Below are 24676 nucleotides of genomic sequence, written 5' to 3'. Positions count from 1 at the left end.
AAAGCCCAGAACATATTTCCAGGTGAAGACATTATCCCCTTCCTCTTGGAGGGATGAGAATGGCTGCCCCAGGGTCAGGGAACAGAGAAGGTCATAAATATGAAAACATACCATGACCAACAGCTACAAGCACCAGCCAAGGACTTATCTGGGCTGGAACTAAGAACATCAGTACACAAAAGGTTATTTAAGCTTTAAATCCTTTTGTAGCATGTTCCAGCTCTCAGCTGTTGGGAAAAAAGACCACCTACCCCAAGGGAGGAGGATGCCACAGAAACTGCTGCAGTGTTACTTACACATACCCCCATGCAGAAAAAACCCAGCTCACTAAACTAACTGGTCTTGGACAGCACTAAACATCTAAGTGGTGCTAAAGATCCTGTAGTTTTAAAGAACATGTCTTAAGCATTGCTCTACCCTGCCTCATTTTTTTGACAGAGAAGTTGCTGGATTCTGGTCTTGGAGATAATATCCTTGCCATGTTCAGCCTCTGCAGGTTGGACTCTGGCCCTTTGTGGCTACAAGGAAGGAATAAGCAGCAAACTCGGGGCAGGGGGGGCTGGCTCTGTCTGCCAGTTGTTATCAGGACACATAGGGCACAGGAGGAGCTTTTCAGTCCTGGGTAGCCCTAAGATTTTGAGTTTTGATGCCATGGTTCCACTTTTGGAGTCTGACCAGGGAAACAACATGCACAAGCCTCAAAGGAAGAAATAGAATTTCCCTACGAGATCGCTTCTGGCAACCACTGGAGCCTCTGAAAATGAATCCAAAGCTCTGCTGGGAAGAAGAACAGTTTATGGAGAAGTCAAGACCAGGAAGGACAGGTCTGTACTCCCTCGCTATGAATGATCACATCAAGCTTCATGCGCTAGTTTCCCAGCTGTGCTGTCTACTCAGTCTCCCACCCTGCACGTGCTGACAAGACTCCCAGCTCACACACAGGTCCCCAGAGAGGAAAAGACCCAGTGGCATGGTGCATTCCAGCTGTGACAGGTGAAGAGGGAAGAATAAGTTTGACACTCCAGCCATTGCAACAGAGGCCCAGTGGCCTAGGTTGCCTTGGCTTTTTTATTTGTCTGTCACTCAGGCTTTGACATTATTGAAAGATCAAACTCCGTTGTGCCTGTTCATTACCTTAATCCTATTTTCTACACAGCTTTATTATCTCTTCAGGCTTCCTTGGGAAAGGCTGTCAGAGAGGCTGGGGCAGGGGGGAGAGGGTTGCCTATCTCCTCACCCCTGTCAGATGCCACAATTCAAGAACAGCCAGAAGACTTGATGGGTAGGGGTATCACATCACAGCCTGCATCCTTCTGGGGTACTCCAAAGACACCACTGGACTAGGTCACCGAGAAACATACACCATGGCTGAACGCACCGGCGCTTTCCTGCTCTAGTTCATCCTTTGTGGTATCCATCCTCTGCAAAGTCTTTATTTTTGCTACTTCAGAGAAAACGAAACTGGCTTATATTTGTGTTTGATGCAGTTGACACAGACTATCTAAACTATAGGTTAGAAGGCAATTGGTCTCAGACCAGCCCTGCATCCACACCAATCCTCCTCTACCTCATTTCCCCAAATACAGCTCTGTGGACATCCCTCAGGCCCCTTCTGCCATTACCCCCCTCTCTCCCCTCACAGAGCCCACCAGCTCACCTCAATCCTGACAGCACTCCCTTGATAATCTGTACTGTGCCACTCCTACCCAGAGCATACCGGTCCTGGAAAGATGAGCTGCCGTTCAATAATCCTGCCAAATATTTGCTATCTGTCCATCACTACACAAAGACCCCCAGGCTGAGAGTTTCAAATTTGTCAGCAGTTGAGTCTCACATCAGCCCAACATTTCCCCAGTTGTTAAGGTCAGCACCTTCACCAAACAGGAACTACTCAATGGCCCCAAATCAGAGGCCACAGCAATTAACCTCCTCAATGCTTATTAAGACAGAGAGGAGACAACACGCCTAAGTCACTTCCGTAGATAATCTGTCACCACCCCTCACCTCCCTGAGCTACCAGAAACACCAGCCTGGACAAGATGGCTGTAGAGCTTGCATTTGCCTCTGGCTTCTGAGCACCACAGCCAGGTGGGTGATTGGGAGGATGAAGATCACCTTCGTCACTCCTCTGGCTCAGGCTGAAGCATCAACTGAGACAGATGAAAAGGAAGGTGTAATGGGCATATTCTGACTGTACATGAGTAATGGGAAGAAATCAGGAGGGCTGTGCCATCAACTAGAAAAGCTGGGAAAAAAAACTTGAGCTGCTTCCTACCGAACCAGAACCACCCCCCACACACACCTTTCCACACCAGTTTGTTCCATCCCCTGTCTCACGTTTAAACTTCCCTTGCCTACACAGACAAAAGGCATGATTTTATGGCATCTCCAATATTGCATTTCTCATTGTTACTCACGTTTCTCGTCAAGTCCCTCCCTGTAACCTGGAAGCTCACTCACCTCTCAAGGTCCCAGATTCTCAGAGGTGAGGTGTGTCCACAGCAGGCTGTCCCCGTCACAAATGAGCTGTTTGAAAACAAACAAACAAACCAACCACTTACTAATCCTCATGTTCTGAAGAAATAGTGCATGAGCAAGACAGAGAATACAGGCTACAAGACAGACTTAGAATTCTGGTTCAAGACTATTTCAGCATGTTCCACTGCATTTCACAAGAAGCAGGCAGCAGCAAAGGGAGAGGTGCTCCAGAGCTCTCAGCTAAGCTTCCCAGATGCAGCAGGTCACAACTGCAGAAAATTGGCAGGACGTAAAGATACATTTGCATATGCAAAGGCAAAACCTAAAACAGGAGCAGCTGTAAATTGCAACAACATTTTCAAAACAGTTAGCACAGTACCAGCACGTTTCATATATAGTCAGCACTGTAAGCTGCAGAAGGACTCCACGGAAAATTCCCTGTTACCTCCTACTTCATGCCTCGCTTCTGTTTGCTGGCAACTTCTGAGCACAATCATGAATTGGCTGCAGCATCACAGGCCTAACGAATCACAGAACAGAGGTCTCTGGTCCAGCCTGCTCAAAGCAGGGCCAATTTCAAAGCTAGATCAGGTTGCCCTCCCCAGTGCTCAAGGGCTCTCTATTAGAGGCAGCACAGCTCTCCTGCAGCAATATTTGGCTCAGTTCACACTCTCCAGCAGGGTCCATTCCAAAGTCCTCTTTGGCAATGTTATATCCCTGCTGTACATGCTGGCTCCAGAGGTCACCTGACAGCCACTGTCCTCAAACTAGTTGATAAGACAGGAACAAATCCTTAAAATCAAGCAGCAGGAACACAGGTACTGTGGGTCTCCATACCACACTGCTTGTTTTGTGCCAACTTCCCATCCTCAGTCCACATAAGAGAAAGCAGCTCATAGAAAGATTTCTAAGTAAGCTATAAATGAATTCTCACAAACCCACATTTATTGCAGCTACCGAGAATAAAATGCCAAAACTATGTTTAAGCCATTGCAACAAGGATAGCACAAATGCAGGAAATGGAGCCTGCCTTAAATAAAAGCCAGTTCTATGCTTTGCCTAAACATCTTTTGCAGCATGACATGGGGCTGGCAGCTGAAAGAAGAAAGCAAAATAAGGAAACAATGTCATGTCTGTAAAAATAGCATGTTTTAAGCTTTTCTTTGATCCTCTACAACATTCTTCCTTTGGAAGTCAGAAGATGTCTCCAAGCCTCTACTGTACCAGGAAGGGGTTCTTGCAGTGCCCTTGACTTCTGTGAGAAGCGCTACTGCTGGTGTTACAAGGCACCCAGCAGCAAAGTGATAAGCACGCACTCAACTCAATCAAAGCCAGAGAAGAGCCATGCGGAAGCAGGGCCAGAACTTGGGACTCCTACTCCTAGCTCTGTGGTTTAGCTGAGTAATTGGTTTCTCCAAATCATAAGGCCGAAGCAGCACTGCCAATACACTCTGCAAAAGACACAAGCAGATAACACCAAGCCATCTCAAGGAGCTACAGGAACCAAGGAAGAGCTACAGCTACCAAGGCGCTCTTTTTTTTCTGGCTTTATCCCTCCTACCCAAACTCACACAACTGTAGGTGTCCACAAGTCCTGTGATCCTTAGCTGCCCTTTAGGGCTAGACAAGGCCTGCAGCACCAGAGCTATTTCAAAGACTCTCCAACCAGGCTGTCTTACATGCAAAATCCCAGGTTCACTGGCAGTGCACATGCAAGTAGCAACAGGGTGCTCTGCACAGATGCTGCAGGGTGCACACATCGCTCTTCTCCATGGAAGCCCCTGACCAAAGTCCGAGGGCCTAAGGAAAAGCCAATTCCTGTTGCTGTGCAGCAGCCACGAGGACCAATTAAGAAAGCGTGCAGGATTTCATATTTGGAAACAGCATTTCTGCTCAACACCTGCCTTCTCTCCACCATAGTGCAGGACAAGAGGGAACAGCTCCCTTTTGCCAATGTCTCCCATCTTAGAGGAAAACAAGCAAAAGACACCCACTCTGACAGCTCACCAGTCAAACCCCATGTCTGGAAAGCAGCACTTTGGTCAGGGAGTCCCTCAGCTACAAAGCTAGGTGTTGGGTTCTGTCCCTCCCTCCGCAAACATAATCCATTAATAACTACTAAAGCCAATTACCATGGTTAGAAACATAATAGCAGTCAGGGAGTCAGTCAAGCAGGCAATTGGGTGCTTAAGATTTTTCTTTTGGGGGACAAACTGACTCTGTCCCAGCAGAGAACACCCTCACGTGGGAGACAGGCCCCTTTGTGCAGAAGGTATGCACCAGGCTTTGATGGTTGCCACAGGTCTAAATTAGCATGGAGGCACACCAACAGGGAGAAAAAGGTGGGAGGAACAGCAAGGTCTAATCCCCACTCATGCTGTCAGTTCTGGACTTCAGCTTTCCCTCCTCAGTCCTTACCCTCCACCCCTCAAAAAAAAAAAAAAAAATAGCATTAGATGAAGATATTTCTCTCCAGCATCACATACAGGCCTCAGGGCCACAAACAAGTCTCTTCTGGATAAAGCTGACTCCATTCAGTCAACAGGAATTTTGTCTCATACTTCAGCAGGATCAGGTTTGCAGGCCTTATCTTTAACAGGCTGGAGCCCATTAGCAAGCAAAGATAAGACTTCTACCAGAAGAGCGGGGCACCTTCACTGCCAGGATTAGGAAGCAGCATTCACAAGCCAAGCACAAGAAGTAGTGCCAATGAGAAACTGTCAAAGCCTGGGAGTGAACTGACCTGGAAGTCTGGATTCCCAGGGGATGACACAGGGCCCCTCACCTTGAGTCTGGTCTGCAGGCATACACCTTCAACCCCCGGGCCTCCCATAACTGGGAACCTCACAGAGGTGACAGTTTCACTCCAAGCAAAAGGGCAACACAAGTCAGCTTTGGTAGGTCTAAAACAACATGTAAATTGGAGCTAAGCATGTAAAGCTTGGCTCCAAAACTTCTGAAACATCATTCATCAGAACTGAAGCCTTCTACCAGGCTTGCTTCTTTCAGTTGACCTTCAACAAGGCTTTTTGTCTTAGGAAGCACAGAGCACACACCAAAAAGCTCTGACCTAGACAAGTGCAACCTCTTCACAACTATTCTTGCCAGCTGCCCAAGAGAAACAACTCAAGCCGAGTTACTAGCTTAGTGAATGTCATTTATTTTGCCTACAATGCTTTCAGGAGTCAGAGAGACTGAGGAGAGACTAGATTGGGAAGAGGAGAGCACAAGATACCCTATATATATTACCATAGGGATGACCCATCTCTCTGAAGTATATATGATACTACTGATGTACACAGACACTGACCAGATGCATCTACATGCTACATAAAAACTGCTATGTCCAAGATTCAGATGGCCTTGGAGATGTAAAGTCCCTTCCCCACTAAGCTTTCCTTTGCCCTGTGAAAGCTGCTGGGTACCATGACTACAAGCTCCCTCCAAAAGACTCCTCTAATGGGAAAATGAGCACCTTCGCAGGGCTTCCATATCAGGGTATGTTGTCTTCACAGAGATTCCCCAGGAGGCAAAAACAAGCAAGCCAACATAGCATTTCCACCTCTGCTGTACGAGGAAGGCAAGGATTTTGCAGAGCACTGAGACACACATACTTCATACATAGCATGTTTTTGTTGTCCAAAGCAAGGCATTTTCCAACTCATCTGATACTTTGATGTTCTCTTTCCCATTTGAAACTCCCTACCAAGAAGCCGGGTGGCGGGAAGAGAGAGAGAGAACTCCTTCTCCCGAAGCCAGACATTCTCTGTGCTACAGAAGAGACATTTCATTAGAGATCATCCCCTCACAATAGAAGCTGTGCCAGGGGATGAGAGAGAACATACATCCTGGCAGTGCTGTTGGAGGAAACACAAGAACTCTCCATCTGACTGGAGAGAAGCTGTTGAACATCCCACGGCATTTCTGGCAACAGCAGGAGCGCTCTGGCTACAGTCCAGCTGCAGTGATCCCATGCCTGCTACCAAGGTGTCAGCTACACAGTTTCACCCCACCTGTAGCATCCCTCTTTATCCCATCCTTGACAGAACATTGCCAGATGTGGATGAACCAGAGGGAAAGAGGTAGGGGCCCATCAGTCCTTTTGCAAAGATGCGGCATGTCACAAGGCCTGGAAGCAGCCTCAGCTCCAGAGATACAAATCCCATTGTACAATACATACCCTCCTCACTGTCAACCCAGCAGGCACTGCCTGAGCTGGCAATCCTGCAATGCAAAGTCACTGAAGGAACCTGTGTGAAACAGGCCCTTTCCAACCTCTTCTCTTTAAACTTCCCCTGTGCCCCAGGCTTGTGCCCTTCCCCTGTACTGTAAACAGATAGCTTCCTAAGTCCTATTCTACTCTTTGGGGATTTCAAATCCAGAATCTGCTTGACACGTGCAAGAGCCTGTTCCTTCCTCCTCACACGCTCCCCCGCCCCCTGGAATTGGACATCGTTGTTCCATTTTGGAGACTATTATATATGGAGACTCATTGGACTGGGAAACAAAGAAGTTATTACTTGACATAGCCCTGCAGCTGGGAATGTGGAAGGCAGGGGGAGAGGAGGGGGAGCACCGAGGGAGACAGGCCAGGGGGGCTGGTAGCAGCATTATGAAAGTGATCAACAGACAGGACAGCTCAAAGATGGGAAACATCTTTTTTAAAAAGTCTCAAGTGGGATGAGAAAAGAAGGAAAGAGAAAGCAAGTCCAAATGGAGTGTGGAGAAGAGAGAAAGCAGTTGGTGCCGACGGTGCCGCGGATTAAACACACGGGTCTGTGGGTTTGTGTAGCCTTTGATTCAGCACTGACACGCTTTGGCAAGGGAGGCCACCGGAGCTGTCAAATCCTTCACCAACGTGCCCATCAATTGCATTCAGCTCTCCCCGACCCGCACTGGCATTTTAATTACTGTTGGGTAAACTAATTTGTACAAATGAAGGCAACTCTGCCTAATAGAATATGCAAGCTCTCTGACCTCTGACAGGCGATGACACAAGATACAAAGGAGGCAGAAGAAGGCTTTTTATCAGAGCCTTATTACTCTCTATTACTCCAATTAGTTAAGCTCCAGTGCTCCTAATTGGGGGAAAAAATTGCAATTAAATCAATTTTTGATGGGCTGAAAGTGGGTTACCGAACCGCCCTGCCTGTGAAACACTGATATTATAGCAGCAAAGGTCAAAGTCTTTGTCGGCACCTGTGGGGCCCCCACCTCCCCTCTCTAAGCCCCTCTGTGCCCCCCAACACACACACACAGCTCGCTAAGGCGAATCATTAGAACATGTCATGTCTTATCGCGGCCGCCACCATCCTGCTAACCTCATCAGTTGACATCATTATGGAAAGTAACTCCTCCAGCATGAACACAGTGCTAAGGTCACACAAACTTGATGGAGCCCCTGCTGAAGAGCCCAGGAGGCTGGGGAGCAGATGCAACAGTAACAACATTGTGAAGGGGAAAGGAGGGGGGTCAGAAGCTCAGCGCAGGGAGTTTTGGCACCTCCAGCATGAGGCTTCTCCAACAGACCAGATACACACAAAGGGAGGGAGACTGAGACAGTGCAGGGAAGCAGGTGCTCCTTCCCCAGGGGCACTTAATTTGCAGGAAGGAAAAAAAAAAAGCACAGTATCAGTTTAGCATTTTCTTCTCCATGAGAAAGCGGGCACCACAAACGTGAAAGAAGTCCCACCTGCCCTTGATTCGGGCAATGCTGGACAAAGCCAGGATTGGGTGGTCACGCAGGGCTGATATTGCCCCTTCACTGCCCCAGACCGATCCCTTTAGCCCTGCTTTGTGCCTCTTGCAGGATGACCAGAGAACTGAACCAAGCACCTTCAGTATCAGAAGTAAGCCAGGACAGCTGGGTTATATGCTAATAACCCAGTAACCACAAACTGAAGAAACATCGGCAGGTAAGGCAGTTGCACCAAAAGTCTGGCACTGTCAATGGGCCAAAATTACAACTTTCCAGAACACGGAACACAGGGAGCAGAAGGCTATTTAGAAGAAGATAAAACTGGAAAAGTTGAAGAAGCCAATGACACACAACATAACCATCTGAAACCTGATATTACAAGTGCAGGTTGCATCCAATTTACTACAGATCTGCAATACCCCTCTGGCTTTTGGCTCCAGACTAAGTCTTTCCATATTCCTGAGTCCCCAGTAGCCTTCCCATCCATCCAATCCCACGTACCATGCTCCTCTCGCATCCTTGCCATGCAATGCTTCAGCTCCAGACGTTCAGTGCAAGGAAAAAATGACAAGGTCCATCAAACCGACTTAAACATTCTCTATTTGTGTTGCTGGCTGCTGTTCTAGGCTAAAGGGTACCCACACTACACTTTGTTAAAGCCTGGTTTCAGGAGTCTGCTGGCAGTCTCCTCAGGTCCCTATACTACTCTAGACTCAGCACAAAGAAGAGCTTCTGGAGCTGAGCTTATATTTGTGCCCAGCTGCTTGCACACATGTAAAACAGTCTTATATTGGACTCAGTAACAGGACTGAGCTCACCTGAGCAAGCAGAGACTCACTGCTGCATAGCCTCATCTTTGTTCAGCAGTGAGTAACATTGCCGAAGAGAATGAGCAGCTGGACGCAAATGACCAGGCTTGTTCCACAAACAGACTGGAAAGCGCTGGCATGTTTGCTGCTGCTTCCTTGAGCCTCGTGTGCACGCCACAGCATCCCTCAAGGCATCAGTCAGGTCAGGGATGAACTGTGCTCCTGACACGCATCATAAATTGCACGCAGAGAAGCTACAGAAGAGCTCTGCCACTCCCCACCAGGGAACCGGCACACAGAGAAAACAAAATGTGTAAAGATGACTGCATGAATGCCACAAAATTTACAACCACTGCTGCTCCAAGAGGAAATGCCATGCCCTGGCAAGGAGCACCAGTGACACAGGCACTGACAGACTAATTGCTCATTTGCATGCTGCCTCAAGCCCCAAGTGGACCACTAGAAAGTGGTCCCCAGAAAGAAGACATTTACATTTTGTACTGAAGGGTATTGTAGAGATGCTGGGTTGAAACAGCAAAGTCTCACATTTGAGGCAGAACTCCGGCACACTTGATAGAAGAAGTGCTTGTGTCATTGTCTCCCATGTCATTTACTGCGTGCCTCACGACAGAGGTGAAGTCAGCTTCACCTTTCCAACCCTACGACTTGGCCTCTAACTTCATGTCTTCCTCCAGACTTCAGAGACCCACAGGCCGGAGAACAGGATAAGCCTTTAATATCCCCAAAGGCCCAATTCCCAGCATGCTAGACGGATCACCCCTACTCTAGCAAGTTGATTAGCAGGTACCCAACCTAGACACCACCATCTTGCCTTCATTGCTTTGCAGCTTCACCCCATATTGTCTGCCCAAGTCATCCCATAACCTTGTTCACTGTCCCTTCACCATCCCTGCAGCAGGTAAGTTTTGTGAAAACAGGCAGCTCAATATAGAACGTGACCCCCATCTCTGGATAAAAACCTGAGCTCAACGACATTAAGACAGATTCCAGACAGGACTGACACAGGCACACAGACCTCCTCCACACTGCGGCATTGAACAGAAAAATATCCTTTATTAGAAACAAATGAGTCCACCCACAAAACAGTCCTAATGTTCCTAGGGCTGTTTGCGTCTAAATATCACCCTCCTTTCCCTACTACTCCACATGACACATGCTTTTAGGGAGAAGCAAATGTCCAGGACAGGACCATACTGAGATTAGCTCTATGAAAGTTGATTGAGGGTCCTGGTTGTTCTCATACAAGAGCCATATTCAAACAGTGCTTTTCACAGTGCTGCTGTCATTTTTCAGAACCTCAAACAGAATTGCCTTTGTGGCTGCACAGTATTTCTGCTGGGTTGATATCAACCCTAATCCTTTAATAAAGGGAAAAGTTTGATAACCCATGTTTAACGGTGTAAAATACTTATTTGCATGGTATGTCCAACACTCTTCATCATCCTTCCTCACTCCCCACTCTCTGGGCTTGCCAGGCGTGGAGGGGTTGTCCAGAACAGAGGTCTCTGTACGAGAACTCCTGCATCCCTAGCACTCTCCAGACTCAATTTAATCCCCAACTGATGCTCAAGTTATAACTGTTATTACAGGAAAAAGAGACTCCTTAACCACAGAAGGAATGTAATCCAGTATGTAAGTTGGGCACTGGTCTGAACAACGCACACCAAACATCAAGGGGGGGAGCAGAAAGCCCATGCCAAAACTGTTTGCCTCTACATGCTTACCAGGCCTTTCTGTGAATTGAGCTCTCTTTGCAGGCATCCACTGGGGTTACATCTCGGAAGCTGAATCATAAAGAAACATGACTCTGCTGAGAAATCGCTTCTGAGTCTAAAATCTGGCCTGTGCAAGAGATACAGTTCTCTATTCCTAACACAGAAAGCTTTCTGGGGAGAAATAGAAGAAAAGAAAAAAAGGAAAACAAAAAAGGAGGAAGTCTAGGGACTTCCAGGTGTGCCCAAGACTAGGTGGTTAAACACCACTACAGTAGGGTTGTTTCAGCTTATCAATAACCAGAACAAAACCTCATAGGACTTTAATTCTCAGAAGCTGTAACATTAGAAACATAAAGAAAGTCACTACTGAGGTTACATTTGTGTTTTGAGGAGTTTAACGGAGTTTTTTATTATTTCTTCGTTTGCAAGTACAGGTGAAATAACCACGGCTGGTATCTGGACTTCTGTAATTACACTATGCATTCTTCCTTCCAACATCACTAGGGCAATCTTAGCCACCTGCAGCAACTTCATCCTATGCTCTACTCCTGCGCTACTCCCCAGAGCAGCCACTCAAACACAGACTGGCAAGACCTCTGCTAGGTACCCACCAGACAGCATGCTCTACCCCTGACTGCTGCACATGCCATCTGCAATACAGTGCAAGGATTGCAAGGTGACTTCATAAAATCTCCACACAAAGACATTGGCTTTTTGAATCAATTGAAAAGAAGAAACAGGTGAAGCTGCTGGCCGAGCAGCAGGAAAACGTGGTTCCTGGATAAGATACACTGGACACCATCTGCTCCTGGGATAAGGCAGGGCACCTACAGACCATCACACATCTCAGACAGATCTCTGAAGGTCTGGCACTCAGTTCTCACCTATCTGCACACCCACCTCTAGCCTTCACACCCAGCACTTATCCCTTCCCTTCTGGGCTCAACACTGTCAGCTTTCCCCCTTGCCCTGATGGGGAAGACACCCTGAGCCTGACCCTCACCCACTTTTCCAGATCCAGCAATCCTCTTGAGCGCAGTGTTCAGCCCACACACAGCCTTACAAGAAGCTCTGAACTCCAGCCCTCACTTTCTCAAAGCCTGCCCAGGTGTAAAGCTCCAGCGATTCCTTTTTCTTTGCCATTTTCCCTCCCTCCTCCCTCTCCCCCTAGCCCCACCAACACTTTCAGGCCACACAGTGAGCCAGGAGGTTGGAGTACACCAGGACCACTGCAGCAGTCATGCTGTTTCAGGCCCCCCCTCTCACCCCCATCCCAAGACAATTTCTAAGAGCCATTTCTTACCCTCCCCTCCATGAAATTATTTCTGTTAATTTACTGGTGGGAATCACTTATAGGTGGGGGAGACTCTCCCCCCACACACACCCTGGCCCCTAATTGGCTTATTGAAGTTTTAACAGGGCTTTCACCTGGAGAAGCTGGTAATTATTCCCTTCATTCCCCTCTTGCTTATACCTGTAGCTTCACACTTGGGGCCTGCCTGACGCCACGGGGGGGGACTTTGTTCCCTCTAACTACGAGCCCCACACAAATGGGCCCATCAGCAGGAGAATGAAGCAAAGTGGTAATTTTCAGGCCGGTGTAATTAGCCAATGTTCTTTCAGCCCAAACTGCTGAACGGGGAGGGGACTGCCGGGGAGGGTGCACCATGTGGGAACGGCAGGACTGGGGCTGCTCTCAACAGGCGGACAAAGACCTCTTGGGGGCTCCGATCTGGGGTAAACAGGAGGAGGGGGTTGGAGTGGGACAGCCTGCCTGGCAAAGCGGGGGCACGGTCAGCGGTGGGACACACGCCGAGGAGGTCAGCTCATGACAAGCATCTTTCCCCCAGCCTGTGGAACAGGGCAGTGCAGGATGCCAAAAAAGGGGTAAAGGAGAAAAGAGATCCAGTGATACACAATAGGAGTACGTGAAGAGGTGCGATGCACGACAGATTCTTGAAGGCCTGGTGTGGCCTACGCTCCCAGGGCAGGATTTCTAGTCTAGTACCTTTGCACTGAGATTAAGAAAGGCAACAGACCTGGGGAGAGGAAACCGGACAGTGCAGGTCCCAGACAGGATAGCAAGAACTGTGCCGAGGACAAAGCAAGAACTCTTATTGCTGAGAAGAATCAGAGAAGAATCATTCACCTCCTCCAGCATCTGCCCCAAAAGTCAGGTAACAAGCAGAACCAGGACGACAGCAATGAAGGCTCCAGGTTCTCTGGGTACTGAGGCATTTCTCCTTAGCAAAGCAAAACTGCTTTTCATAGTGGGACCTCACTTATTCCACCTCCCTTTCTGCTACGAGCCTTTGGTTCTGCAAAACCTACCAGGGAACCTGCTGCATGTGGGTTGACCAAACCACTTGTCTCCCAGTGTATTGCTCCTGTGTTGCACCAGGCCGGCATCAGTTGTCCCACAAGCCAGAGACTGGCATCCTGTGGCACAGTGCCTCTGCTGATTCTCAAGACTTCCTAGCATCTATGCTTCCTTTGAATTATCCATTGCTTTCAGGACAGAAATCCCTGTCCTCACTGGTCAGCTCCAGGGCTATAGACAAGTTAAACCTACTCAAGCAGACTCGATGATCACAGCTCCAGTGCAATGGGGTCTTTTTTTTATGCTATTATATTTTGAAAAAACTCATCTTGTGTCCCTTATGATTGCAGCTTCCTACTGGAAAGCAAGAACTGTCACAATCTGAAAGCTCAGTCCTTATACTGCAATGAAGACCAAAAGTTAAGCAGGCAAGGGAAAAGGTGCCCACTACTTTCATCAGAGCACCAGTTACATAGGAGTGCTCAGCAAGCCCTAGGAGATGATGCACTCAAAACGATCCTGACAACAGGGAAAGGAGATTCCCCAGATACTCAATATGTAGCAAGGAGACAGGCAGCACAACCCCCAAGGCACAGACTTGTCATTTCTGAGCTGCCTAAAACACACAACTGTGACCCAACGCTGCAGCAGGTTGCAGACTGGAGAAGTAAGTTGCCTGATTCCACCACACAATACTCTGATTTCTCTTCAGATCATATGTATCTTTCACATTTTACTAAGGTCCATTTTTCAATTTCAATCCAATTTTTTGCAGCCTCACCCAAGCTCCTTTAAGTACTTGCCACAGAGATGAGTTCAGCTAGATGTTGTGTGCTGTTGGCTCATCAATGCTCAAGACTTTTTCCTTAAAAGCAACCTTTGACACTTCTGAACAAAATATGCTTGGCATGAAATCAATGCCAGCATCTGAGAAGCAGACACAAAGAATAAATATAAGCAGACCCAAGTTGACCACGCCAGTTTCAAGGCTATGCACAGAAATACAGTGAACATTCTCAGCACCAGTGGGAAAAGATATGTAATGTTGCCCGTGTTCATACCTTATCACAAACCTTACAATGTCCAGGGCTTTTTCTTCTTACAATCCCACATCCTACAACAAGGGGACACATAGAATTGATTTAAGTAAATACTCCAGCTGTCATTGCTTTGGACAAAAGTCTAAACACATGCCCACGTGTAGAAAATGTTTAAAGAATCATGATGCAAAAGAAGAAAACCTCTCCCATTTTAAAAATATCTCCTTTTTTTTTAAGCTTTAAGACTGCAAATGCCAATCCCAATGTATTTTCAGACATGACTGGCAGAGTTTTCAGTTAATAAGTATTCTTTTAAAAAATGCATATATGTAATGACAGCTTATCTAAACTTTTCCATTAGAACATATGACAGAAAATGACTTTTCAATAAGCCAGCAATTGTGCATGCCAGTGAGGTCAGGGGGAGGGGAGAATCCTTTCAGATTTGCCAGAACAACTAAAACCCAAGAATGTTTCATTTCAAAAGTAGAGGCGGGAAGGAATCTGTTCTCCTGGTGCCACAAGCCACGAATTATTTTTGTCCTATTACTTTTGCCATACATACACACATATGTAAACCAAATTCAAAGTTTCCAATTTAGGAGGATTTTGAAAAAAGTGATCAGGGTGGTGAGGAAGAAGAGGACTTATCAACAAACATATACTTTCATCGTCCTCCCACAAAAGACAGCAGTTGTTTCTCTACATCATGCAGAGGCAGGAGCTATACTTGTTCACGCTTATAGGGGAAAGAAGCCAAATCACTTAAAAACAGAGTGCTTGATCTTCCTCCTCTGCTCCATGATATTCAAACAATTTCCAAATGAAGGTTAAATGAATTGTTCAGCAGAGGAGAAGGAAATAACATTCAGAGGGTTTTAAGAAGCTAAAGACCAAGAAAGGTGAAAGGGGAAAAGTGTGTATATGTAGCACATGCTGCACACAGAGAGGTCCAGGACACTGAGGCATGGAGACACAGGTGCTCTGTGGAGGAGGCAACCAAAGCCTCATCTGCGTTTAACTCAGCCATGAAATGACTCCTAGAGCTTTCCTGCTCCGATCATTCCAGCCCTGACATGGACACGCTTGCAACAACCTCAATTCACTTGCCTTTAAAGTTCTGGGCAGCTTCCCTCTCCCCAGCTCTCCATTCCATGCAATATGATTTGCTTCAGGGTTTTCATGCTAAGCATTTGGAGCATGTCAACTGTCTGCCCCTAAGCAACCAAGATCCTGAATGAAGCCCCTGCCCTCCATCTGCAGGTTCAGAGCATGCTTGATTGTGAGCAAGCACCAGAGTGAGAAATAAAGCCTGACAGTCAGGCCAGAAAGGACAGCCCCAGCCCTCTATGCAGAGAAAGGCACACAAGATTTCATTAAACAACCAAACAGACAACACATGTCTAAGGCATAAGGATGTTTAGTGGCCACCTCCTACACAGATCCTGAACTACCTAAAAAAGTTTTGCAGAAGCCAGAGCTCAAACCATCCTGACATCAATATACAATAAAATACAGGTTCACAGCACAAGTGACCACCTTCAGTATCTGTAATCAGGGTGGGCTGCAAGGCAGGCCAAGAGCTATTGAATTTCAGTGATAACTGAGATTAGCCAGATGAAGATAGGAAAGGAATCAGGCAAAACAGATGCAGTAGAGACAGGGAAAGGACAAGGCAAGAAGGCGAGGAATCATTTATTATGATGCTTAAGGTCAGTATATTGGGAAAAAAATGACACAGAAAATTGAGTAGGAGGGAAAGGATTGCACTGGAAAGGACTGGGAAAAAGCCCCTTCAGGGACACATCTCCCAAGTCTGCAATGGAACAGAGGATTCCCTAAAACACATTGTCCTTTGATGTCAAGAAATATCTGATAAAGAGATACGAAATACCCCACTGCCTCCTGCCCCTCAGGAAGCTGCTCTCGAGGTGAGGCAGGACAACCTGCTGGCAGTCAGTCCTCCAACACCTCAAGGAACAGAGGTCTGGAAGCTTTAGATGCACAGGCAGCTTTGTGGGCAGGAGTGTGAAACCACAGTTTCCTCCTTTCCTTTCCATGGCCTGTCCCATTGCCATGCACTCTGAGAGTTTAGGAAGTCTCATCCAAAAACACAGTTATTAAAAGAACCATATTTACTTGGCAAGTCAAACACCCACATGAAGAAACGCCAGATCCAAGCTCACTCACGTGTCCGCCACTGAAATGAGCACATTACTAAAGTGTCAGTATTTGACTCTGCAGCAAGTTAGGAGTGTCCCAGTTGAAGCTGTCATTGATCTTTATCATGTAGATACACAAGATCCAATTACATGACCATCAATTCAGGTTAGGCTGCATCTCTGTGGACTCCAGTCAGAGGCTGCACTGGGAGGAAACGATGAGCTTAGCACATCTCAGGGACGCCTACGTGTGAAGTCCACTCTAACTAACAACTGGCCAGCAAGTACTTGCAACGGTCATGGTCTGCTGCTGCTTCGCACAAGGCCATAGATACTAGAGTTATGGTGCCCTGGGGAAAATACTAAAATCGTAAACAGAGCAGCGGGTATTCAGAGGAAGGAATCATTCACTACGTACTCCCATAAGAAGGTCAGGCAAAAGTTTTAAAAACAGAACAAAGTGTTTCTTCCTTAGGACACAACACTGAATTGCAAAGGAGCCTATGAAGACCAGAACATTAACAGGTTCAGAAAGAAGTGATGTGCTGCTCAAAGAGCTAGCCTCTGCAAATATGGAAGAAACACTGATCCAGATGCAAACTCTAGCCAGGGAAACCCTAACTTCCCCATCAGTGAAAGCTGGGAAGGAACAGGCAGGAAAGGACCTTTTTGCGCTTTGTCTTGTTTCTTACCCTTCTCCCTAGATATCTACTACTGACCACTGCTGGACACCAAACACTGGGGTAGATGGATGCTGGATTGACCCACCGTGGCCAGAAGAACATGAGAAATGCCCACCTTGATCAGCCATGGCCCATCTAGATCACTGTTTTGTCTTCAGCAGTGGTACCAGCAGATGCTGTTCAGGAAGAACACATATGCTCGGCAACTTTCTGTGGTCATTCTCTTTGTACTGCCCCAGCATCCACAATGCCCTATCCACAATGCCCTATTAAGGATTTTAGGGAGTGTATCCCTATCTAGTCCTTCATTATGGGCCTGCTATCCATGAATTTGCCAAATCTCTTTCAAAACTGCTGGCATCATCCACCTCCATAACCTTCTGGAGAAGGAAGTTCACTACATACTGTGTGAAGAAATGCTATGTTTTGTCCATTTTAAAGCAATCTCCTAGTAATTTCAAATGTCTCTAGTTCTGTTGTAGGATTTGGTGAATAACACTTCCACACACAAGCTTACCCATCACCATCTTACTCTCCATATTTCTTTTCACACTGGTTTTACCAGAACTGCCTAATGGAGGCAACTAAACATCAGCACATCAACAACTTCTGCAGAGTGTTTGACTTGGGACCAAATACGGGGACGTACCAGAAAAACACGATACAAACTAGTAATGCAGCCATTTCACAGAATCACAGAATGTTAGGGATTGGAAGGGACCTCGAAAGATCATCTAGTCCAATCACCCTGCCGGAGCAGGATTGCCTAGACCATACCACACAGGAACGCGTCCAGGCGGGTTTTAAACATCTCCAGAGAAGGAGACTCCACAACCTCTCTGGGCAGCCTGTTCCAGTGTTCGGTCACCCTCACCATAAAGAAGTTTTTCCTCATATTTATGCGGAACCTCCTGTGTTCCAGCTTGCACCCATTGCCCCTTGTCCTGTCAAGGGATGTCACTGAGAAGAGCCTGGCTCCATCCTCATGACACTTGCCCTTTACATATTTATAAACATTAATGAGGTCACCCCTCAGTCTCCTCTTCTCTAAGCTAGAGAGACCCAGCTCCCTCAGCCTCTCCTCATAAGGGAGATGTTCCACTCCCTTAATCATCTTCGTGGCTCTGCGCTGGACTCTAGCAGTTCCCTGTCCTTCTTGAACTGAGGGGCCCAGAACTGGACACAATATTCCAGATGCGGCCTCACCAGGGCAGAGTAGAGGGGGAGGAGAACCTCTCTCGACCTCCTAACCACACCCCTTCTAATACACCCCAGGATGCCATTGGCCTTCTTGGCCACAAGGGCACACTGCTGGCTCATGGTCATCCTGCTGTCCACTAGGACCCCCAGGTCCCTCTCCCCTACGCTGGTCTCCAACAGGTCTGTCCCCAACTTGTACTCATACCTGGGGTTGTTCTTGCCCAGGTGCAGGACTCTACACTTGCCCTTATTATATTTCATTAAATTTCTCCCCGCCCAACTCTCCAGCCTGTCCAGGTCTCTCTGAATAGCTGCGCAGCCTTCTGGCGCATCAGCCACTCCTCCCAGTTTGGTGTCATCAGCGAACTTGCTGACAGTGCACTCTATTCCCTCATCCAAGTCATTAATGAATATATTGAATAGAACTGGTCCCGGTACCGACCCTTGAGGGACTCCGCTAGACACAGGCCTCCAACTGGACTCTGTCCCACTGACCACCACTCTCTGGCTTCTTTCCTTCAGCCAGTTCACAATCCACCTCACTACCCGATCATCCAGACCACACTTCCTCAGTTTAGCTGCGAGGATGCTGTGGGAGACCGTGTCAAACGCTTTACTGAAATCAAGATAGACCACATCCACAGCTTTACCATCATCTATCCACCGGGTTATGTCCTCATAAAAGGCTATCAAGTTGGTTGAGCATGACTTCCCCTTGGTGAAGCCATGTTGACTGCCCCTAATGATCCCCCTATCCTTGATGTGTCTAGAGACAGCATCAAGGACAAGTTGTTCCATCACCTTTCCGGGGATGGAGGTGAGGCTGACCGGTCTATAGTTACCCAGGTCCTCCTTCTTGCCCTTTTTGAAGACTGGAGTGACATTCGCTTTCCTCCAGTCCTCAGGCACCTCTCCCATTGCCCACGACTTAGCAAAGATGATGGAGAGTGGCCTAGCAATGACTTCCGCCAGCTCCCTCAGCACCCGCAGGTGCATCCCATCAGGGCCCATGGATTTATGGACGTCCAGATTGCTTAATTGGTCCCTGACCCAGCCCTCATCTACCAAGACAGACGACTCCTCTATCCTGACTTCTTCTGGGGCCTCAGGGGTCCGGGGCTCCTCAGGACAGCTTCCAGCAGTATAGACAGAGGCAAAGAAGGCATTCAGTAACTCCACCTTCTTTTTATCCTCTGGTACAGAAGAGTGTTCCTCTACTGTATCTCCTCTTCAGACCCTGTTTGTTCATTGCCCTTTTTTGAGGCAGGTTAGAGCTAATCGGTTGCTCCAAGCTTTGAGGCTTCAACCAGTCTCAGTCAATCCTAGACCAGCAGGGACTCCTATCACTGGCTTCACTGCGAGAGCTGAAGAGCCAACACGGGTCTGAGGACCACCAAGGTCTCACAAACCATAGTTTGGGAAGCAGAGGACAGAGTCATTGCACAGTGGGAACAGTACTGTTCACCTGCACTCGATACTACCAAAGTACTTGATATTTTCCACCACATACCAGGGGCATGAAGTCCTTGCTCTGCCAGGCTACAAACTTATCTGAAGTGTTCTGCACACAATCTGTGTTCCCAGATTGCTCTGAGACCATCAGAAGACTGATGCTAGAGAAACATTATTGCTTTTCTAATTTTTCCCTTGCTTCTCCACTGTCAAAGAGGAGAAAAGCCAGGTGGGAGCATATGGAAAAGAAAAACATGCTCTACACCACATGTGCTAATCAATACTCTGTACAAGACAGAAAATAAGAAGCAAGAAAAGACCTGTTCCATCAGACAGTCCTGCTCCATCCCCATCCCTCATTAAATCAGCCCGGACAGGCAAAGCAGGTCACTGAACAAAGCGCAGGTGCAAAGCTCAAGACAGCTGCACCAGGAGGCAGAGATCAAGCACAGCAATAGTAGCAGTTGCTGCTTGGCCCAGCTTAGTCTGTAATTGCTTCCTCTGATCAGTTCATGTCTTTCTTTAGTCTCCTTTTCATTTTTTTTTTGGAGGGGGGGGGAAGAGGTACACACACAGATGACCACAACAAAAACAAGCTGTTGGGTTCCAGGTTACAAGCCTCTATCCAGCCCCCACACTAATAAATCTCTGGGACTATCAATCACCTTGGTACAGGTCTCTCTTCTCAAAGGAAATGGGCTCTCTCTCTTCATTAGCTGCCTGTGTCTACCAACCATAGCAGGGCCTCATTTCAAGTCCTCTTTGATGGACGGCTAGACTTAGAGGAACATGTACCTCAATCTCAGAGGAGAGAGAACAAGGTTTTACTAATTAGACAGGGCAATGCACATTAAAAGCTGGCTTTAATACCTGGTGCCAAATTAGCCCTGCATCTGTGAAGTGTCAGGAAGCCTACAAAGCAGCACGAGTACATCCCACATGCAGGCATGTGTGGAGATGGTGAATGGAGCATCATGAACCCAAACCACCTCTTTAGAACAAGAAAGTGGCTGCAGTGGTTATGCTTCATGCAGGTGCGAGGGAAGGTAGAGAAGACCTGACAAATCTTAGATAATGAACCATAGAACACACTACAGGCAACACTACACAGAGAGAACAGACTTTACAATCTGCCTTCCAGTCTGGAGCAGTCTCCCATTTCTCTGAAAAGAAACCAGAGGCAACAGAGCCAAGGAGAGAGTCACAGCCATACAGTTCTGTCCACATGTTTCCAGTGTCCAATTCCACTCACAACAGAGATGCAGGATGCCAGCTACCCAGAGAAGCTGAAGCTTAGCTACAGGCAAGAGGCACTCTGGCATGCTGTATTTTAAAGCATACTAGCACACAAGCCAGATGCACAACTGCACATTGAGGAGAAACTCCCATTCTTCAGAGGAACCAGTTTCCCTTCAAGCCTGACTATCTCCTCCTAGTTATTTGCTCCTCTCCAAACTCCAGCCTCTCTGGTCCTGGCTCCCATCTCCTCTCTACCTCCCCCAGTGTCTCAAAAGTAGTTTGCTTTACTAATCTAGAGCCAGACTGATGTATTTGCTCATTTTAATCAGTCTGCCAAGCATCTTTTGCAAGAACATAGGTGGCTGGGGAAGGCTGGCATGCAAGACATCATCATCCTGATGCATGCCAGATCTCATATGGGAGAAGCCCATCTCGAGCCATACTTTCATTTTTAACAGTATTTTCTTCAGGCCTGAAGATATTCCTGTGGACAGTCCTATACTCTGTGTCAAAATGCCAAAATTCAGCAGCAAGGGTTAAATCGGAGATTTACACTTATGAATTCTGTAAATTCGTATCATCTGCAACCTCATCCTGGGTGCGTGAATGACAGAGCCTGCCCAGGATGAAGGCACTGCTGGTGTAAACATCCTCCCACTCTACTAGGAGCCACCTTCTGTGCAGACAGGACCCTTCCTTCAGCAGTTTCCTACAAACCACATTCCTATGCTTATATGTTCCCTCTCCTGAGCTGGAACAGGAAATTTTGTAACTGTAGATTGGCAGAACAACATACATTGCACACCACACACCTGAAGCAAGTCTGCTTTTCATTTTTTCTTCTTTCCGTCCCCCCACTTTCCTGAGAGCACTGACTGATAAATAATCAAACCCCTGCTAGGAAAAAAAAAAAAGAAACTGTCTCCCCCTACTCCTAATCCAGAGATGCAATGCAAAACCTTATCCCTTGAATTCCCTCTAAGTTATTCCTAGCGCACATTTATAGGTAAAGATGCACATATAAAGAACATCCATGCGCGCCTGTTTCTCAAATTGGCACTAGCTATCTGGACAACAAAACTACGCACAAACCCCAGTGCAGCCACAAGATGTTTGGCCATTGCCTTCCCAGGGATATATCCAAATTCCTGTTGGATACAACAGCTCTAATTGAAGGCAGAATCAGACAGACATGTCTTGAGCAAGTGCTTTGCACAGCATGGACTTGATATGCAGTGTAAAGCAGGCTTGAGTTCACCCCGCTGATCTTAAGTCATAAAACATACATCCCTACGCTTCAAACAAACTACTGCACTTTGGATACAGTCTACAAATTTGATTCAGCAAGTACTAGCATCAAAAAGTTACCATCACCTCCAGCCTCCTGTGAACATTTTAGTTTCCTTCAGGAAAACTAGGACTAGCACCTGACTTCAAGTGCACACAATTATCACCTTCTCTGCATAAACAGAGAACTGGTGCTTTACTATCATTCCTCTTCCTGCAGCAGTCTGAAACCTTCACTCTGATAAATCCAGTCCTTCCTCAGCTCTCTCCCAAATATATTTTTTACTTTTAGAAGAATTGAGGGCAGGGGGGAATTCCCCCAAAGAGGCCCAGTGCTTCCCTCCTTGTAATGAAACCCTGTAATGGAATGCCCTGCACTCCAATTAGGAAGAAATGCTAATTTTCTCCAGTTGAGCACCCTCTCTAGATCTATCTAATTTGTTTCACTGCTTTCATCTCTCCCCTCCATCGCATTTTCATTTAAAGGTTATGATCTGTTTGTGCCCTTCATGCCGCACCCTGACAAGACACCCCTATGAGAGGTTGCAGGGGCCACGTCGCCCTTCCTAACCCCCTTCCCAAACAAAAACCAAAGCTTTTTTCCCTCCACTGCCTCTTTAAGAAATGCAGAAAGATGAAGGGGAGGAGCACGGAATTGGGAAGACAATAATTAAAAATAAAAAGTAAGCCCTCTTGCCAGTTTGGTTGTTGGTTGCTTCCAACAAACGGTTAGAGACCTTTGCACCATGACCAACACCAGTACGACCAGTGCAGGCTAGCTGGGAGAAACAGCATTACAGAGCTTTGCTACTTCTGCAGATCCATTTTAGGAACAGCTGCCACGCAAGAATACACTTTTGCAAAAGGTCTTGAGATGCTGAATTGTTTAGCTCCTTGCAAGGCTGGGGAATACATTCTCTCCAGAGAGAGTTTGGTCCGACAGGACAACGAAAGTTGGCTTAGCTGAGAAGAAAGTCTCAGTAAAGCTCTTCCCACTCCTCTCTAAATGGGTTATGCCTTGTTCAGGAAGCCTGTGCTTTGATAAGTTCCTTCAGGAGAGCAGAGGCTTGATGTGGGTAGTGTGGGCTTTGGAATAGCTCTTCCTAGCACCCACAAATTTGTGCTGCCATGGTCCAGGCTGGCTGCAGGCAGGCTTGTAAATCCTCAGGGGAGAACCCATCTAGACAGGATGCCGGCCCAGAAGAGCTTTCTACAAAGGTTGCATCTGTAGCACATATAAGACAGGCATCCAGATCACCATGCTGGTGTCTCATCACTTCCCACAGAAATTTCAAAGGGCCTTTTCACCAAAAGAATATTATTTAAAAAAAAATTCCAGTTGCCAACCGACCTCTGTTTCCTCCAATGAAGCCCCTTTGCAGCCTGCCCCAGTATTTTCAAACAAAACAGTATCCCTGGAGTTGAACCCAGGGTCTTCCCTACATGCACACCCTGCTCCTAAGCCAAGACATTCATTACTTGTGTTCAGCCTCTCCCTCCCTTCACCTCATTTCTCTCCTTCAATTCTTGTCCATTAGAAAGGAAATCCCTGATCTACACTCTCTAACACAAGTTTCACCACACATCTGTTGTCAACACCTAACAAGCTGAAAGCGCACAAAGAACCTCTTTGGAGGCAACGCAGCTAAGTGGTCCCTGACTGAAATGGAGTGGGAACTGCTGGGTTCCACTTGCAGTACAGCCTGGAACAACTATGCTCTCGGAAAAAGGAGAGGAACAGCTGGATACGTTGCCCAGGCTGAGCATTGATCAGCCTGTTCTCGGACAATAAGATGAAGCTGGAAAAGTACTGCAAGAGTGTTTTCTGTTATTAATAGGCACTTTGCTAATACTGCCCAAGATCGCCAGCTCCCTTTCAGTCATTTCCTGCTGCAGCCCCTGAATCCCGTCGGTCAGAGCGCTATATGCTCCATTACAAGCTATTTCCTCTCCATGTTTGCAATGCCGCCAAAAGCTTTTGCAGAAAGCCCCGATGATCCCCCCTCCTGCCCCTCTCTGCAGATGCGACTCCCTCATAACTCAACTTTCTGGGACCACAAACAGGGAGCAGGTAGGAGGCACACAAAGATTTACTCTTCATAGATAGCACCCTTGCCCTTTCCTCCCCCCCAGGCCCCCTCTCTATCTGGTCCGTGCAAACAAACCCAGAGTGGGAAAGAGCGTTCAGAAGAGGCCTGTGTCTGGGCCAGCCGCCTTTCATCCAGAAGATGCCTCTTCCCGTTGGAAAATACAAGCATTGTGTGAAAACATTTTAATATATTCATGCACATTCCTATAGCTCGCAGGAGCGAGCGGGTCCCAGCACCCTCCCCTCCCTGCCTTCCAAATGATTTTCATAGGCAGCGATGCACTGGGAATGCCACCTGTTTTCTCGAATGCCCACGAGTATGTAAATTGTGGGAATATGCAGGCCAAGCGCTGCCGTTTTATTGTGCTGCAGAAAAGATTTTACTAATTACTTGCCTAAACTCCAAAGCAGTACGCTTGGTTTTTTACAAAGCGGGAGAGCGGGGAAGGTGGGGGTGGTGGGAAGAGGAGGAGGGGGGAAAAA

The 24676-nt window shown here is 47.3% G+C and overlaps 1 protein-coding gene across 4 annotated transcripts in view; it reads right to left on the bottom strand.

Moving 5' to 3' along the window:
- Positions 1–24676, bottom strand: part of FBXW4 (F-box and WD repeat domain containing 4) — a 65070-nt gene that overhangs the window by 13055 nt on the left and 27339 nt on the right. For 2 of the 4 annotated variants that reach the window (XM_068399638.1, XM_068399640.1), the window contains one exon: positions 2461–2526. The exons of 1 other annotated variant lie outside the window; for it this stretch is intronic. In XM_068399638.1, the coding sequence (XP_068255739.1) occupies positions 2461–2526 (66 nt within the window). Of the gene's footprint in view, positions 1–2460; positions 2527–5221; positions 5382–24676 lie in introns of all 4 variants that reach the window. One more of the 4 variants, XM_068399641.1, reaches the window with a different exon arrangement.

This window comes from Nyctibius grandis, chromosome 4 (assembly GCF_013368605.1).
Source record: "Nyctibius grandis isolate bNycGra1 chromosome 4, bNycGra1.pri, whole genome shotgun sequence".
NCBI lineage: Eukaryota > Metazoa > Chordata > Aves > Nyctibiiformes > Nyctibiidae > Nyctibius > Nyctibius grandis.
The sequence above is the reverse complement of the archived record's forward strand: the minus strand, read 5'-3'. Positions and strand labels throughout refer to the sequence as shown.